Here is an 18,874-nt window from a genome sequence, read left to right on the forward strand (position 1 = left end):
AATGAGGTTTGTGCAGCCCAAGTCTCCCTCATAAGTGGAGAAAACAGAGCGGTACTTCCGCAAAAGTAACCGTACCTCGTGTTGCTCTGACTCAGCGAGAGCAGACAGGTCAATCGTATCCACCATCTCTTGAGCAGGGCTGCTGGTTGTATGGGAGGAAACGGTAACGGGAAAAGAGTGTTCCTCGCTAACACCGGCAGGGAGGCTAACAACAGTAGCTTTGCTTATCACTCCCAAACGGGTCCGCGGGTGGAGAACAGCTTCCGCTGTCCCTACATTGGTGACTGGGATGTAGGCAACGCCCTTATCCACCTGAACCAAACATGGAGAGGCCAGCAACCCAACTGGCAACCCGGACTCAGAAGGTTCAAAAAGCACAGCCTGACCTGACAACTGCTGAGAACAAGTAGTGGCCACCAGCTGCATAACACCACCAGGTATCCGCACGGCCCGCGGGCCCTGTACCTTAACGGTACCGACAGGGTCCTCTGGGACTTGGGCTGCAGACTGGTGACACTGATGTAAGGCCTCCAAAACTGGTCTCGGTGCCTGTGACACAGAAGGAGAATGAAACAAGGAGCCACCGAAAGCCCCAAACAGTTCTTGATAACAGCGGCGGATTACGTTCATTCCTAAGATGCCAGGGACAGAGGGCGTAGCCCCAGGAGGGTCCTTCACTATAAGGATTCCACAAGAGGGCATTTCCTTGCCACACAGGAGTACACTGAGCTCCAAATAGCCAATGTAAGGGATGGCAAGCCCATTGGCAGCCCGAAGCTGTAGCCAATGACATGACTGAAGGCGTTCTTGTCCCCAAGGGGCAAAATGTGCCAAAAAGAAACTTTCTGTGATGGTGGAAACCATGGACCCAGTATCCACCAAACAAGGGACAGTTACCCCACTAATAAGCACATCCATCTTTGGACACGATGAAATTAGCCTGCCAATCCTATCTTTCTGTGAGCCAGTGAACTCCCCACCTGAACTGTGACTCTGCAGCACAGATGGCGTTAGTTTTCCGACTGGGTAGCGGGAAGATGATTGCCAACTGCGGCGTAAGGAGGGCCTGAATCAGAACCTGCTCTAGGGCGGCGTGAAGCCCGCTCCCCAGTGCACTCCCTAGCAAAGTGTCCTGGCTGCTGACACCGGCGACAAATCACCGAGCCAGCCCGTGAAGGCCGAACACTTCTTCGGGGGTTCTGTAAAGAAGCCACTGTCTCAGTGAGCTGATTTAACTGCTCTTGTTGGCGCTTTAGGAGTTCCTTTAGCTCACGCCACTCGGACTCGGGTGTACCAACAGGAGCGAACCTAGGGCTAGTGTGCACTCCACACTGAAAACCATATGCCGATGGTTGAGAATAGCCACGGTCGCGAACACCGCCTGAAAACCCTTCTCTTTCCCATCTAATTGCTTCCCCGCGCACCTCTAACAAGGTGGCAGTGGGCACACGGCGAACGTATTGTTTAAGCTCTCTGCGGAGACCACTATCAACAACATGTTCTACAAATTGGTCTCGGAGCAGCACCTCTGCGTTACGCATACCATCAGGTGCACTTTGTTTTACTTGCTCCATCAGAGCCATTAGCGCTAAGGAAAACTCCTGCAAAGTCTCTTCCTCCCGTTGTCTCCTCGAAAAGAAAGCCTGCTGCAGAGTGACATAGGACTGCGCATTGCCATACAGTTCCTTTAAAATGGTCAACACCCGAGCAGGATCCCCTCGCTCTAAATTAGGGCGAAATTTGATCTCCTCCCTTGCTTCTCCCTCTAAATGGTCAAAAATAAAGAAAGCTTGATCAGCAACAGACAGGTGCCGGGCACGCATGCATGCTTGAACCTCTTCGACCCATTCAGCTATATTGATGCCTGTTCTACCATTGAACATGGGACATTTACGGTCCCTAGGCACCACCACCAGACGCTCTGTAACGGCGGCCTGGCTACCAACATTTGGTATGCAACCAGCTGGTACGAAAGAGGACGACGCGGCCCCGCCACCAGACTCGAGCACAGCGCCCCCATCCCGGCGCAATTGCTCATTATCTGCCCTTAACTGCGCTACCAAGTCTCTAAGTTGCTGCAATTCTTCCTCCATAATAAATTTTGACCCCAAAAAAAGAGAAAATTAAATCAGCAAGGGGCTAAAATCCTATTACTCTTCCTTCTACCTGGATACTGCTGTCTTGTCTATAATCACACTCTAAAACAAATAGAGCCTTCAAACAGGTGAACTAGACTCGTTGCAAAAAAATAAAACAATTTACAAAACCAAACATCTACCTCAAACGTGCATCCTGTCGACAACGCCAAGTATGTGACCAAGTGGTCGGCGGGGTTATGCACAAAATAAATAAACTTGACAACGCCACCTAGGGGAATCACACCCCCAGGAAATATATTTAAGAAAAATAAATAAAAGGAATAAAAGAAGACCGCACAGATTCAAGGATGCACACTGAGGCAGGTTGGCTTCCAATATTAAAACAGTTTTATTTATAGAAATAAATAAAATATTATAAATAATATTTTATAAATAAAATATTAAAAGTCAAGATGTAGCATCATTATTGACAGTGTCCTACAGTAAAAATAAACAATCGTGGAACTTTGACTTACCAGCAGCCGTGGAACCAAAAGAAAATCACACCAAAAGAATCACTACAGACCACCCAGTGCTGTACAAAAGAAAGTGTGAAAACGACCCACCACCTGAGGTCCCAGGGCCACTGGCTCGTCCTCCTTCACTGAAATAAAACACAGAAAAGTATGTTAAAAGAATAAAAGGACACTGAGCGTCAGGCTCGCTACAAATCATAAAAAGACTAAAACACACGTTAATAACTTTAATAAAAGAAATCACACACACACACACACACACACACACACAAGGCTTATTCCCCACGGGTCAAACTACCACTCGTGCTGGTAATAATTATTCTCAGGCGTAGGCCGGTCTGGCTCCCCACCGGCTGAGACCGGCCACCCAGGCGATTTAGAGTCCCAGCACGACACTCGGGCAGAGAATCACTTCAGCCCGATCACAGAAGTGTGGGTACGAGCAACAGTCCAGGGTAAAATAGAACACCAGGCGAACCCAAAAAAAGGTAAGCCTACTTAATAAAAACAAGATAAGACAAAACGAGACAAGACAGCAGACTCCACCAAGGAGGAGTTCACAACAGCAACTGAGAAGGCAGTCCACTCTTCCAATTTAGGTTGGACAATTTACCATGGAGAGGTGAGTACAGCAGTGAACCCTGAAACAGATAAGTGTAACCTTAAACTCTTATAGCTATGAATGCTAATAAAAGTAGTTCTAACAGCTTACCCCAGGACCGGAGGCACTATACTCTCATTGGTGGAGATACCACGAACACCTCTCTCCGCAATGGCAGAATTAAACAGACTGCTGCGCTACAACAGGCCGGAAAAGGATATTAACACCAATTCCAGTATTCGGAGGGAATCCAAGGTTAAGCGAGAGCATACCTGTAGCTGTCGTATAATCGGCTCTTGCTGATCAATCCGTCGCAGTACGCCAGCATTTACTGCTGTATCGTACCAGAAGCTCGGGAGGAATTAATCCAACAAGACATCGGCTTAGCTTTATACAGGCTAGCGCCACCCTGCAATCAATGTGCAGGTGGGTTCCCAATTAACCCGATCACCTGATACAAGGAGCGAGTGCAGTGGAAAGAGAGCGAGGGTGGTAGAGCGAGCGAGAGAGAGAGAGAATGAGAGAAGAAAAACAACGGAAGGCGAGTAGCCCATCTGGCTACACATGCATCTACCCTTGGGAAAAAGACAGAATGTCTTCTAATGGTCATCAAACCACATCTTTATTGATATATAACCAGGTGTCAAAACTGTTCATTAGAGGTACAGGGAGGGTTGTCTTTATGAGGAAAAGGGTTAGAAGGACACGATCAGGACAGTAAAACCAAAGGCGAACTTCAGCCTTCTGTAAAACTTGATTAAAATGAGACAAATGTGAAATAAAGGACAAAAACAAACCTGAAAGAGTGCTGTTGCTTTTCTCTCAGTTCAAAGGTGTCTGATTATTCTCTTTTGACCTCTGGCATCAAAGAGGCATTTTCACCCAGAGAACTGCAGCTTACTGTTTCTCATTCAGACCATTCTCTGTTAATCACAGAGATGGTTGTGTGGGAAAATCCCAGCTAATCAGCTGTTTCTGAAATACTCAGACCTGCTTGACTGGCACCAACAACCATGCCACCTTCCAGTACTTAAATCACCTTTCTTCCCCATTTTGATGCTCAGTTTGAACTTCAGCAGGTTGTCTTCACCATGGCTAGGTCCACACGTACACGGGTATTTTTGAAAACGGAGATTTTCCGTTTTCGTTTTAAAAAATAATCCTGTCCACACGTAAACGCAGAAATGAAGGAAAACGCTGCTATGAACATGCCAAAGCAGCAGGTGGCGCTATATTCCTAACCGTGTAGAAATGTTGGCCAATCAGAAGTCTAGAAGCCTCTGCGGGAAATAGTAAACAAAGATGGCGCATAGAAGCAGAACTGAATCCTATGTGTGGAGGGGCAGTAACTGTGTGTATATGTAAGCATTTAAACACTGCAGAGAGTAACAGTAATGGTATTTTGTGTAAGTCCGCCATTGTAGAAATTCATTTCACCGAAACAATAACCTGACGCACAGTGTGACGTCAAAAAAATGTGCACACCTTTGACGCTGGTTTTCTCCGTTTTTCTGGTCCACAGTAAACGCAAAAACGGAGTTTTCAAAAATATCCACCCTGGCAGGAGTTTTTAAAAATCTCCCTTTTCAGTCACCGAAAACGCCGTTTAGGTGTGGACGAAAAGTGCAAAATCTGCGTTTTCAAAAATACCCGGGTACGTGTGGACGTAGAGTTGCTGCCATGTTTTTGCTTTAGATGTTTGTATTAATGAGCAGTTGATTTAATATAGTGGCTGGTTAGTGTATATTTTTAATAATATAGAAAGGTGACAAAACAAAGCAAGATTATAGTCCACCTTAATATTAAATAGTTATAATACTTTTGTATATTTTTTATGAAGTTTATTGTTTTATTGTAGACCCATAATAGTATTTTTTTTTCTCTTTTTTAAAGTGAGAAATCTGCATACTTATACATCACTGGAGATATTGGATTTTCTTCTTTATTTGAGTTTTTTTTTTTTTCACAGACTGCAGAGTCCAGCAGCATTGCTTCTATTTACTCAGTTTTTCCTCCATCAGTGAAGATCAGCTACAGAAATATATAAAAATAAAACTCCCCCAAAAATAATTTCAATCATTTAAGTCATGTTCAGATTCGTGAGCCACGGGACAGTGGGACACTGTAGGACACCAATCACCTGCTTTGTTTTATACTGTACATATATACACCCAGAGGGGAGAGAGATCAGTTGTCATAGTTGTTAGACATTCCACTCAGTAGTGTTTATTTTTAGCTCATGGCTATGATCCCCTTTTGATGTGGACCTGTGCAATTGTGGCCGAGGGAGAGATTGTGTTCCCGTCTTACTCTAGTTTCTACACCAAACTATACAGCACAGATAAAACAAGAAGGATCCCCTCAATGGGAAATTACAAATCAAGACCATCTCAGACATGTACAGGTAATGACTTTTTTCCCACATGTATACACATGATTGATAATGAGGTTTGCATTTGAAGGAGGGACGCCCAAGAGGATAAGTTACAGTTTACAGACACTGAAGCTGCAAAAGGCTATGTGTATACTCGGTAGATTGTTGAATATATGCATAGATAATTAGAAATGTAAGATAAAATATTACATTGTTATTAATGTTCCACCTTGATGATGGTGTTATAAAGATGAATGGAAGAAGAAAGTTGGCGAGTCATACTCTGTGATCATTGAGAAGTTGGAAGACGACTTCCAGCTGAAAGACAGCGAGCTGGTGGATCTTAAGCTCGCTTTCAGGTGACAAACTCTTTATATTTCTGTGAGCGATCCAATCTGTATGAGTCACTATAGGAACTACATTTAAGCTGACGTGCACTGTTCCTCTGTTGGAATTCCACCTAGTTTGAATAATTCTCTGTCAGTGGTTTTATATCGTTCACAAGCAGGTGATGTTGATTTTTCTGTGGCTCAGCTCCGATGAAGCTTTTCAGAAGGTGAATGTGAGCTACCGAACAGAGAAGGGGCTGTCGCTGCTGCATCTCTGCTGCGTGTGTGGAGGTATGCATGACTACTAGAGTCTATTAATAACTCCTCAACAAAATGTGATGGTGGAGGGAAGGATTACTGTAGCCTGACGGACATTATTGTTTGTGGTGTAAGCAGCACAGAACTAAACAGAATTGAAATGAACGTACAGTGCTGTGAAAAAGTATTTGCCTCCTTCCTGATTTCTTATTTTTTTGCATACTTGTCACACAAGTTTCAGATTCAATTCAATTCAGTTGTATTTATATTGCACCAAAGAGTCGCCTCAAGTCACTTTATACTGTAAGGTAAAGACCCTGCTAAGAGAGAGATAATTCCAACATCAGATGACCCACTATGAGCACGTGGCTGCAGTGAGATGGGGAATCTCCTTTTTAACATGGAGAACCCTCCAACAGAACCAGGCTCAGGGAGGGGTCGATATCTGCCGTGACTGGTTGGGAGTGATCATCAAACAAAAATAAATATTAGACACAGATTACCTGAGTACATAAAAAGCACAATGACAATAACAAGATTCCATTTATAAAGTGGAAAAAGAAGCCACCAAAACCTGCCTGGCTCTACATGAAGAAGTAACTGCCCCTAAGTCTAGTAACTGTTTTTGTTATAACTGCCATTGAGTCTTTCACAACAGTGTGGAGGAATTTTAGCCCACTCGTCTTTCCAGAATTGATTTAATTGAGTCACACTGGAGAGTTTAAATGGTAAATGGACTGATTCTTATTCAGCGCTTTTCTACTCTCCCGGAGTACTCAAAGTGCTGTATACAACATGCCTCATTCACCCATTCATACAAGCACTTCTAAACACAAGTGCAAACGAAACTACATTCACACTCCGATGAATGCATCGGAGAGCAACTTGGGGTTAGTGTCTTGCCCAAAGATATTTGGCATGCAGACTGGGGAAGCCAAGAATCGAACGACCAACCTTCCGATCAGTAGCTGATCTGCTCCACCACCTGAGCCACAGCCACCCCAAGCACGAAGTTTAAGCATGAACAGTCTGTTTGAGGTTGCCAAAGCATCTCAGTCCGTCCAGCCTTCCACCACTTCTAAACCTTTCAGAGGTGGGTTTGCTGGTGTGTTTCAGATTATTAATCTACGGCATAACCCAGGTGCAACTGAGCTTCAGGGCTGGATATTCTCCTTTGGGATTTTATGGTAGACCAGCATTCATGGTTCCATCAATTACATCAAGTCTTCCAGGTCCTGAAGCAGGAAAGCAACGCCAGACTATAACACTACCACCACCATGCTTGACTGTTGGTATGCTGTGTTAGTTTTACAGCACACGTAAGGAGACTCAAACCTTCCAAAGTCTTGCTTTTGTCTGGTCAGTCCACAAAATATTGGGATATGAGACGAGCTTCTGTGTTCATTTGGTCAGCAGTGGTTTTCTCCTTGGAACTTTCCCATCGTTGGCATTTTTGCCCAGTCTCCTATTGTTCAATATTCTTCATTTGTGGATAATGGCTCTCGCTGTGGGTTGCTGCAATCCCAAAGCCTTAGAAATGACTTTGTAGCCCTTTCTTTAGATCATAGCTGTGCTGGGGTCACTGTGCTGCTTTTTCAGAGGTTTTTCCAACTACTTAAGTGATTTCCTGATTCAGCGGATCTGGCAGTAATCCAGTTTGGGTGTGGCAAGTGAAATTGTATTTGAATTTGTATTCACTTGAGTTAACTGTGTCTAATATTAAATTTAAGTTTAATGATCTGAAATATATATGCAGAGAACTAAGAAATGAAGATGGGGTTAAATACTTTATCACATCACTGTACATAAAGGTTAAATATAGACGATAATAATGCAACTAAAGGCTAGAACTGTGGTTTCTCTAGTTTTTCATTCCAGTCCACCCTGTTATTTCATTTGCAGTAAATATAATGTTTTGTTGAAAGGAGATATTTCACTGGTGCATAATGTGACATATTTGTGTCCAGGGAACAAGGCCCATATGCGCACCCTGATACTCAAAGGCCTGCGTCCTTCAAGACTGACCAGGAATGGATTCACTGCTCTCCACCTGGCTGCTTACAAGGTGCAGAGAAGTAAAGGGCAGTAACGTAAATTTCAAGGTGGAACCGTGTCCATGTCTTGCTTTTGTTATGCTATATGTTATCTGGTTGATAGCGTTCTAAATTTTTACCACATGGTGGAGTGCAAGTGCACACAAAGGTACCATGGACATACTGCAGATTAAAAATGACATATGCTTATATTGAACCCTGCAGGATCTGTGGAAATGCAGTATTACTGTTTTATTTGCATGCTGCAGGATAATGCTGAGCTAGTGACTGCGCTTCTCCATGGTGGGTCAGATGTGCAGCAGTTGGGATACGGTGCTCTCACAGCCCTTCATGTTGCCACACTGGCCGGGCATCATGAGGTGAGAGAAAATCATCAGCCGTTATGGACCGTGTTGATTTCGTTCCTTGACCTGTGGCTATTTCCACCTCCAGGCTGCAGACATACTTCTACAGCACGGAGCCTATGTTAACGTTCAGGATGCTGTCTTTTTTACCCCACTGCACATTGCTTCCTACAATGGCCACGAGCAGGTAAACTCCTCATGTTAAACTTCATGTGGGGACAGCATCTTTGTAAACACCTGTATTTGTACTCTGGGCTTCTTCTGGTCCTCTCCTGTTTTGTAGGTGACGAAGCTGCTGCTGAAGTTTGGGGCAGATGTGAATGCAAGTGGTGAGGTGGGTGATCGCCCGCTGCATCTGGCTGCTGCCAAGGGCTTTCTTGGTATTGTCAAACTGCTGCTGAGTGAGGGAAGCAAAACTAACGGTAGGACCCGAGACCTTGAGAGAGCTCTGATCAAAATTGACATGGGTTGATGGACTGTAAGAGAAACTTGATGGTTGATATATTGATACAAAAGCATTTACAAAGCTCGCACACAAGAATTTCACTCACATGTGCTGTACCAATGTACCTGCACATGTGATGTGACAATAAAAGTGATTTGATTTGATTTGATTTAAGCTTTTTCCTTCTTCAGAAGCCACAGAGAAGCTACTTGAATTCTAAATTTGAATTTCCTCTAACATTTGTATTCTCCCCACCAGTAAATGCCCAAGACAATGAAGATCACGTCCCCCTCCACTTCTGTGCTCGTTTTGGTCACCATGAAGTTGTCCGCTTTCTTCTGCAGGGCAGCTTTGATGTACAGCCTCACTCTGTGAACATCTACGGGGATACGCCGTTACACTTGTAAATCATCTGCAGTGTTAGAGGTCTTCTCTGAGTTTTTGGTACATGACATGAATTGCAATGAATGCTATGTTTCATCAGGGCCTGCTACAACGGCAAATTCACAGCCGTGAAGGAGTTAATACAGTACTCTGGTACAGACAGTCTTTCAAAGGAGAACATATTCAGTGAAACAGCACTTCACAGGTATATTTAGCTTAATTTATAGTGTGCAAAAACACATTTCACAGCTAACGTATTGCTCTGAGGTGATGTTAAATTCATATCTCATGTCACAGTGCATGCACCTACGGGAAAGATCTGGAGATGGTCAAATTCTTGTTGAGCCAGAGTGCCATGAGCATCAACTATCAGGGCAGAGATGGACACACAGGTGAGACCTCGTTTACTAATTGATTTATTAATTTCTTTACAGTGCACTGAGTTTCATTATTATCTGTGTGTCCTGTGGTGTTGTTTAGCTCTGCACAGTGCCTGTTTCCATGGCCATATCCGCCTGGTACAATTCTTGCTGGACAGTGGTGCAGACATGAACCTTGTCGCCTGCGACCCCAGCAGGTCCAGTGGAGAGAAAGACGAACAGACATGCCTCATGTGGGCTTATGAAAAAGGTCTGCTTAGACTATTATGAGCTCAGCAAGCTTGGAAAGCTGAAATAAATGTTGCTGCTCACTTACTATTTTTTCCAGGTCACGATGCCATAGTCACCTTATTAAAACACTACAAACGTCCAGATGACTCTCCTTGCAATGAGTACTCTCAGCCAGGAGGGGGTTAGTCACCACTTGAAATATATTATCTGGATTAAAATCCCCACATAATCTCCTGTTAATGTGTCTGAACATGCATCTCTTCCAGATGGCTCCTACGTCTCTGTTCCGTCTCCTCTAGGAAAGATCAAAAGCATGACTAAAGGTACTGAGGTGGAGTGAAGCACAGCTGATTTCCAACATCGCTGACAGCTCACGAGGCAGTGCACGCCACGTCTGCTGCCAAACGAAGGGGTTTAGCTGCTGATAATAACACTTGGTGTCTTTTGCTGTGAAATTGGGGGTGGTGTAAACTACAGATGCGTCTCCAGCATAATAAATTGATATGAATTTGATAAAACACAGCTTGAAACTGTGTAAATATCAACGTTTGAAATTGGAAAGCTACATTTCAGGGAATGATATAAAGGTGTCAAATGTTTTACTCATGCCAAAATTAATTGATTTAAATGTATTTTAATTGCTATACATGCTATATGTGCCATCTATCCTGTGACCATTATAAGAATGTTATTTGATTTAAACCTTTGCAATGGTCTTAAAATAACACATCAAAATAAAGTGTGTCTATTGCAGGTTCAACAGGAAAATGTGCAGGCATTTAACATAAGCAACATTGTGCCTTGTAGGGTTAATGATTATTTAAATTTTCTTTTCAGAAAAAGCAGAGGTTCTTGTGCTCAGGGCCAGTCTTCCATCTCACTTCCACCTACAGCTGTCTGAGCTGGAGTTTAATGAAATTATTGGATCGGGTGAGTCTATTTCCTGTTGTTTTCTCCCCCCCATCTAATGTGCTTACAGATCTGATATTATTATGTGTGTCCCACACAGGCTCCTTTGGAAGAGTCTACAAAGGCAAATGTAGAAATAAAATTGTCGCCATAAAGCGGTATTTATTCACACAGCTGACGATATGCTTTTGGATTCATCTATTAGAAGGTGGAAAGATCTAATTGACCCTTGAATCTTTAATGTTTTCTGTAGTTATCGAGCGAACACGTACTGTTCAAAGTCAGATGTAGATATGTTCTGCAGAGAGGTTTCCATCCTCTGTTGCCTCAATCATCCCTGTATCATCCAGTTTGTGGGAGCATGTCTGGACGACCCCAGTCAGTTTGCCATCGTTACCCAGTATGTGTCTGGAGGCTCATTGTTCTCCCTGCTGCATGAGCAGAAGAGGTGAGGAAGTTTTTGTGAGTTATTTTGGGAATTATCATGTCTTAGCAATTTACCTGAAACCTTAACCATACACTACTACTTAACTCTAACCTGGATAGCATAAGTTAAGAATCCCAATATGGGCCTTTACTTTTTGTCTCTAGACTTTGAACATTCTGACTGAGTAAATCGATTTGTGCCAGAACAACATAAATATATAAAGTATGCACACACAAACCCAAACAGTTCAGTTAGAGCTCTCCCCTTCTTCATGCACCATTACCGAGTCATCTTTGCCATTACATACAAACTCAGCATTATAGATGTTACATACGTTCTACTATCTATTTCTAGTAATCTACTTCCAAATTAAAAAAGGAATCCTAAATAACTTAGTAGAACTCTGGTGCAGTGAAGTAAGTAATAATCGTCCTTATAAACAGGTTGTAAAAAGAGGTCAGACTACTTTAGGTAGTTACTTTGAGGGGTGTGCACGGCGCAGTTGACTATTTCGGGTCCCATTATCATCCTCGGAAGTGTCCCCTCACCAGTCTCTTCCCCTCAGCCTGAATCATCATTGATCCAGATGAAGTGTTCTGCTAACTGTGTGGCCAGGTGATGTCTTTATAGGCTGTCCTATTGATCTGTGTAAAGAGCTGTGTGTGATTGGCAGGGGTCATTGATCTAGTACTAAGTGGTTGCTGCTTTAATGATGTGTCAATGGACAGGCTTATCGACCTGCAGTCCAAGCTCATCATTGCCATTGATGTGGCCAAGGGCATGGAGTACCTGCACAACCTCACACAGCCTATTATCCACAGGGACCTCAACAGGTAGGTGCCACAGTGGAAACGTATGTGCTGGAATGGAATTGGAGAATAACTGTTGTCACTGCAAATAATACATGTCTTCCTTCCAGTCACAATATTCTGCTATATGAGGATGGACACGCAGTGGTGGCTGATTTCGGAGGTGAGGCCATAGATGATGTTTTCTTTATTCTTTTCTATTTGTCCAACTAAAATGTTACAAATGTTATTAGCAACAAATAAAATAACTTCCAGTAACGTGATAAATGTAAATGCTATAAGAACTTTTCCAATCATAAGCTGATTTAAAAGGTCTACCTTCCCGACTTGGTTTTCTGTCGCAAAAAACACGAGGAGAGCTGGTTGTAAAATTAGCATTGACCCATCAGCAGGACCGGTAGCTACTCCTTTGTGCAAGAAGGAACTGCCAGAGCTCCGCAAACATGACCTCCACTAGGCTGCTCTTGCATATTTCTGAAGCGAATAGGCGCCATTGGTGGACCGGCCAGTTGGGTTATTTTCTGGAAAATACCAGTGGAGCTACACGGTGATGGGGTTCAGCACAGATCCCACTAAAGGAAGTTGTTTCATGCTAATGGAGTCGATGTCCAACAGTTTGATTAGAAACATGCGTATGAGGAAACTGGTTGAGGCTGTTTTCTGGGCTCTGGGAGTGCTCCTCCTGTTTCTCTTTTCACAAAGCAGATACTGGTCCTCCTGCTGGGTTAATGGGCTCCCAGTGTTGCTTCCATACTCTTGAAACCGTGTTGGAAGACTCAGCAAACCTTCTTAAAAAAATGTATTAGATAAAAGTTGTCTTGCGAGACTGCATTAGGGATTTTAAAAAACTCATCTAAAAAGCTAGCAGAGGCTTGATGGCTAATTTCTCGCTTTAATTTTGCAGCAGTGGTTAAAATTAGTAAGTTTAGCCTTGAAAAAAAATGAAGGGCTAGCACTCATTTAACTCAAAATCAAAATAAAAAAAAAAGTCCTACAAACAATAAAAGATTTGGTTCCAGGCTGGTCAATGCTGACACTTTCTACTGTTCCTACGAACAGATCAGATCCATCCACTGAACCGAGGTTTGATGGCCCAGAGCTCCAGTCGAGCATATACATTTTTAACCAGTCCATCAGAAAAGTTTATTAACAATAAAATCTGCTCTTGATCTGTTCAGCACACTTAGCCTGACTTGGTCTGTAATGACGAGTAGCTCAATACTTATCTAATTCTAGGTTCACTTACCCAGGAACACTTGTGCACTTGTGCTGCTGTTACTTTTCATTTTTCAGCCTGTAAATTGCGTGATGTTATAAATGTCGTTTCCTCTCTCTGCAGAATCCAGATTTCTACAGTCTGTTGAAGAGGACAACATGACCAAGCAGCCAGGGGTCAGTGCTGTTTGCTCTTTCACGTTTACTTGATGACAGGTGCAAATTCTCATGGAATGAGTTTTCTCCCCTCTTTAGCCAAATAACTCTGACACCATCTGCAGCATCCATGAAAGACTGAGTGACTTTCAAAATTTAAAGATAAAAAGTATAAGCTGTTGTTTTGTTGGACTTCAAGTGAGTGCTTTCTCTGGCAACTGCCATCAATTATCTGCCAGCTAAAAAAGAAAAGTGCCTTCATGCAGAATTTGTATGAATGTGCTGACTCAATCCTGCACAGTGCTTGGCCTGCAGTTTGGTGTTAAGTGTGTTTCATCTCCGGGGAGCTGCCTGTTATGATGATCTACTTGCCCTTGCTGGGACACAGCGTTTATGGTTTTAATTGGGCTTCATTTTGTTTGCATACGTGTGTGCTGCCATTAAAGTAGACCAAATTTTAAAAATACACGTCCGTCCTCACCTCTTGAGCTTTCAACAACCTTTATCTCCACATGTGTTTTGGCAGAACCTGCGCTGGATGGCTCCTGAGGTGTTCACCCAGTGCACTCGCTACTCAGTGAAGGCGGACATGTTCAGCTACGCCCTCTGTCTGTGGGAGCTGCTGACAGGAGAAATTCCCTTTGCTCACCTGAAGCCTGGTCATTTTTCATCAAATGAGTTCAAACAGAAGTTAAATCAGTGACATCTCGTATTGCAAAATTAGTGCCCGATCCATACATTAGCCAAAAGACTGTCCACGTGGTATTTTAGAGTTTTCAGACTTTTCAAGAAAACATTCAGTAAATGCAAAGACATGAGCTAGCTCATCACCTCAGTGCAGAAATGTCTGATAATTAGCAGTAAACAAAGCATGCATACATTCTACTTGCACTACAAACAAATACTAACCACCACAAAAGTAAAATAGATCACAAAAGCAGTTCAGATAACACTTTTTACAGCTGAATTTAAGATATTTGTTTTGTCCTTAGCTGCTGCAGCAGCAGACATGGCCTATCATCACATCCGGCCTCCTATTGGTTACTCCATTCCCAAACCCATCTCTGCACTTCTGATGAGGGGCTGGAACTCCTGCCCAGAGGTAAACGGCCTGATTGTGCTGAGAAGTAATTACTCGGATAATAATAATAATGGATTGCATTTATAAAGCGCTTTTCGGGACCCCTCAAAGCGCTTTACAATGCCACTATTCATTCACTCTCACATTCACACACTGGTGGAGGCAGCTACGGTTGTAGCCACAGCTGCCCTGGGGCAGACTGACAGAAGCGAGGCTGCCATATCGCGCCATCGGCCCCTCTGGCCATCACCAGTAGGTGGTAGGTGAAGTGCCTTGCCCAAGGACACAACGACCGAGACTGTCCGAGCGGGGCTCGAACCGGCGACCTTCCGATTACAAGGCGAACACCCAACTCTTCAGCCACGATCGCCCCGCAACTTGTTCTTAAATTACAGCTCGTCAGGATATACTCAACTATTAAGAGCTTTATTGTATTAAAATCTAAAATACTATGATGTCATCCATATTATATCAGCCATTACTATATAAACATAATAAGGCTGTGAGAGTCACAGGATGCTGAGTCAGCTGCTCCTTCAGTGCACAAGCAGCAGTAATGAATGAGAGAAGCTGATCCCCAGATGACAGATTATTGCATCGCTGTTCACATCTAGGAGTACTCAGGACACTGATGATCCTCCCTCTGTGCTGTGGTGTTTATAACTAGCTGGGATTCCTCTTCTTTTCTTCCCCTTAATGTTATCACACGGCTGATCATGCGGGCACATTTTCCTCTCAGTGGTACATCGACTTCCTGTTTGCTAACTAGTTATCTGTTTACTTTTGTGATCTGCTTGTCCCACTTCAACGTCATGAAAGCATTTATTTAACAAGAGCAGGCTGCCACAGGATCTTACATGCAGGCTTCTCTCCTGGTGCCTCACCTGTGCAGTACACTGGTTCTCACGTGGTTTTCACACTGGGACATGCTGTACTGTAGATTTCCAGATGAACGGCCGTGACATCTGTGTAATTTAAACTTGTTGAAAGTGCAAACTGTTGCTTTTGAAACATACATATGTACATTTTTTTTAAATTTCCTAAAGTTAATAATAAATTGCTGTAAAACCTTTTGAAAACATAATGTAGGGAAAAGGTTTTTAAAAACGTGTATTCCATTTTTATATATATTTAAGTGTTTCCTAAATGTTATCCTACATTTGTTTTGGTCTTGGCTTCAGTCATTGACATGCAGACAGACGCTCTCTCGGGATGTGATGTATAATTGAACAGCTTTGCAGGGTGGCAGTGTTTGTTCTCTTACAGCGAGGCGAGAGATCTGAGGGCTGCTTTTAAAAGCACAGGTCACCTTTGCCTCGTGTGTGGGTGGACTAAAATAAGCAGAATATACACGCCAGTTTTGGAGAGAATACACCTGTGCATCTTTTTGGGGATAGGCCTGATGCATGTCTGAGTGTTTATAAAAATGCTAAAATAAATATAGTTTCTTTTTTCTTTTGAAATTTTAGGACAGGCCTGAATTCTCTGAAGTGGTTTCCAGCCTGGAGGAATGCCTGTGCAATGTTGAGGTACATAATCTGCCACATATAATTAAATGCCTTCTGCTGTGCATGACATGCATGTTGTAATAATTACATTTTCTCTATTATGTATCACAGCTGATGTCTCCAGCTTCCAGTAACAGTAGCGGCTCCCTCTCTCCCTCCTCCTCGTCTGACTGTCTGCTCGGGCGAGGAGGACCCGGCCGGAGCCACGTGGCTGCCCTGCGCTCTCGTTTTGAACTCGAGTATGCTCTCAACACTCGCGCCTATGCTTTCTGGACCCAGAGGTAAGACAACTCGAGTGTCTCCTTAAACAGGTGGGAATAATTTACTGCACAGTAACCACACTCGCACTCATTTGGTCCTCTGCTGCTGGCCAAAGCCCACTGGGGTTAATATCTTAATTCTCTAACATTTCTTTCTGGCTAAGATGGACGCGTTTTCTTTAGTTTGCTAGCTTTCTAAGTTTCTGATTGCTCCTTTGAGAGCACATCCCTGCCAAGGCCATAAAGAAAGCGGATCTCGAGCCAAACCAATATTTAGAAAAGGCCAGTTTTGAGATGAAAATATACAACAATGTATATGTGAGTATATACAATAAAAACATGTCTGGGCTTATTCGACAAGAACATGTGATGTAAAAGCAAATCCTGTAAACACTTTCAACAACTGTCATGCTGATAACAAGCAGGCAAATTGAGCAACTCCATTCAGTGGGGAGTAGAGTTGCTCGGATACCAACCAGGAAGCAAAGGAAAGCAAATGTAATAAAACAGTCCTGTCATTCTGACTGTGAAGGAAGGCCTCTGTTAGACACTTGTCTTTGAGCTTGTTTGTGTGTGTGCATGAGAAGAGTGAGAGCCTGGTAACAGTCACTATGGAGTACTGAAATTAGACAAGGCCCTCTTTGTAAATATTGTCCTACAAAAAAAAAAACTCCTCTGCAACTTTCAGCCACATTTAGTGTCATGTTTCACAGATCGTAAATATATTGTAAAAAACTTCAGAAATCGGAGCAATGAAGTCAAATTCCTTAACCTAAATAACCTTTTCCTATTATTATGTCTCCTTATTATGAGCTGGGGTTGCACATTTATACCTGTCATGAATTTTGTATACAGCACACCTGCAGAGAAAGTGAAAGTAGGCAGCTATTGAGTCTGACATTACATATTGAGTTTCTTTGCTTGGAGCTGCCTTCGTCTCATCTGTCTTTCTCCCTGTAAATGCAGCAGTATATATTCCAAAGTATTGTTTTCCAGTAGATTAATGAACAAATGCTGAGGATGTTCTTTTTAATTTCAGTGAGCAGCGCAGAGCATCTGGGGGGCTTTCACTGGAGGAACTAAGAAGGAGCATGCAGTTCTCTCCCATCGATCGAAATGGTTTGTGTGCATAACACAGAGTCAGTAACACTGTATGATTACACAAATTACTTTTTAAGTAGATCTCTTGCATTTCAAAACTTTTGTGTTAGTGCTTGTCATCATTCTGAACTTGAATGTGGCCCAATTTTTAACCCGTTTTTAAAGCGGCTGGTTTGGTATACAGTCACTGGCCACTGCATTAGGTGCACCTGCTGATGCAATGCAAACCTCTAATCAACCAAGCAAATACATTTAGGCATGTACACATGTTAAAGCGGACCTGCTAAAATTCAAACCGACCATTAGATTGATGAAGAAAGGTGACTGAAGTGATTTTGAATGTGGCATGGTTTGTTGGTGCCAGACTGCCTAATTATTTTCAAAGCTGCCGATTTACTGGGATTTTCTCACACAACCATCTCAAGGGTTTATAGAGAATGACCTGGAAAAAACAGAAAATACCCAGTGAGAGGCAGTTATATGGGTAAAATGCTGTGTTGGTGCCAGGCGTCAGAGGAGAATGGCGTGACAGGAAGGCAACAGGAACACAGATAACCGCTTATCGATCGTTGCTCAAGAGTTGGCAGTTCGTCTTGTAATCGGAAGGTTGCCAGTTCGAGCCCCGACTCCGACAGTCTCGGTTGTTGTGTCCTTGGGCAAGACACTTCACCCCAGTGTCCGGCAGCCTCGCCTCTGTCAGCTGTGGCTACAATGTAGCTGCCATCACCAGTGTGTGAATGTGTGGATGACTGAATGTAGTGTATACAGGCCATTTACCATTGCAGCAAAGAGCCTATAACAACAGAGAGAGTCACATTGTTGGTAGACAAGTATGAAACTGTTTCCTTGAGTCAGCTTGTTGAATCTATGGCCTGAAGACTTAAGACAGTTTTGATGGCAAAAAAGAAGAATTCTAGCAAGGTGTATCTAATGAATTGGCCCATCAGCCCTTGAACTGTTATTTGTCCTTCTTAAAAAAAAAATCCTTGTTGTTCTCATCCTCAGGGTATGTGTCTGATCCCATGAGCACCATGAGATTCTGTTCCTCCCTCAGCAGCAGCGGCAGCTTTGAGGAAAGTAACTGAACCCTCCCCGAGCTCCAGACTCTGTTATTATCATCTTATTAATACAGATAGTTGTGTATTTTGTGACATTTTTGATGTAATAAATAAATCTGTAGAAACTGCATATGATGATAATTGAGGTTACCTGTTATTTGGTTATAACATAAGGTCTATGCATGATCTGTTTGTGAACTGAAACTTAGTTACACTGTTTTTTAAAAACGCACATGTAGAACAAAGTTTTCTCTTTATTCTTGTTCTTGATGATAAATTTAAATGTAAAGACATTTTTTTGTCAAAAAAAAAAAAACAGAAAACTTTGTATTTTAT

General features: G+C 42.9%; 1 protein-coding gene across 1 annotated transcript; it reads left to right on the forward strand.

The window, feature by feature from the left end:
• Positions 1-5,232: 5,232 nt before the first annotated feature.
• On the forward strand, positions 5,233-18,763 carry tnni3k (TNNI3 interacting kinase). The gene is made up of 25 exons (XM_026158910.1): positions 5,233-5,619; positions 5,840-5,948; positions 6,124-6,209; positions 8,144-8,241; positions 8,479-8,589; positions 8,663-8,761; positions 8,858-8,996; positions 9,278-9,422; positions 9,504-9,608; positions 9,701-9,795; positions 9,884-10,033; positions 10,112-10,195; positions 10,281-10,337; positions 10,852-10,944; positions 11,024-11,081; positions 11,177-11,371; positions 12,079-12,183; positions 12,270-12,322; positions 13,499-13,551; positions 14,057-14,189; positions 14,523-14,632; positions 16,081-16,140; positions 16,231-16,400; positions 17,419-17,498; positions 18,486-18,763. The coding sequence occupies exons 1-25, from the start codon at positions 5,475-5,477 to the stop codon at positions 18,563-18,565; spliced, it is 2,613 nt and encodes an 870-aa protein (XP_026014695.1). The 5' UTR covers positions 5,233-5,474; the 3' UTR covers positions 18,566-18,763.
• Positions 18,764-18,874: the final 111 nt, after the last annotated feature.

This window comes from Astatotilapia calliptera, chromosome 23 (assembly GCF_900246225.1).
Source record: "Astatotilapia calliptera chromosome 23, fAstCal1.2, whole genome shotgun sequence".
In the NCBI taxonomy this organism is placed as follows: domain Eukaryota; kingdom Metazoa; phylum Chordata; class Actinopteri; order Cichliformes; family Cichlidae; genus Astatotilapia; species Astatotilapia calliptera.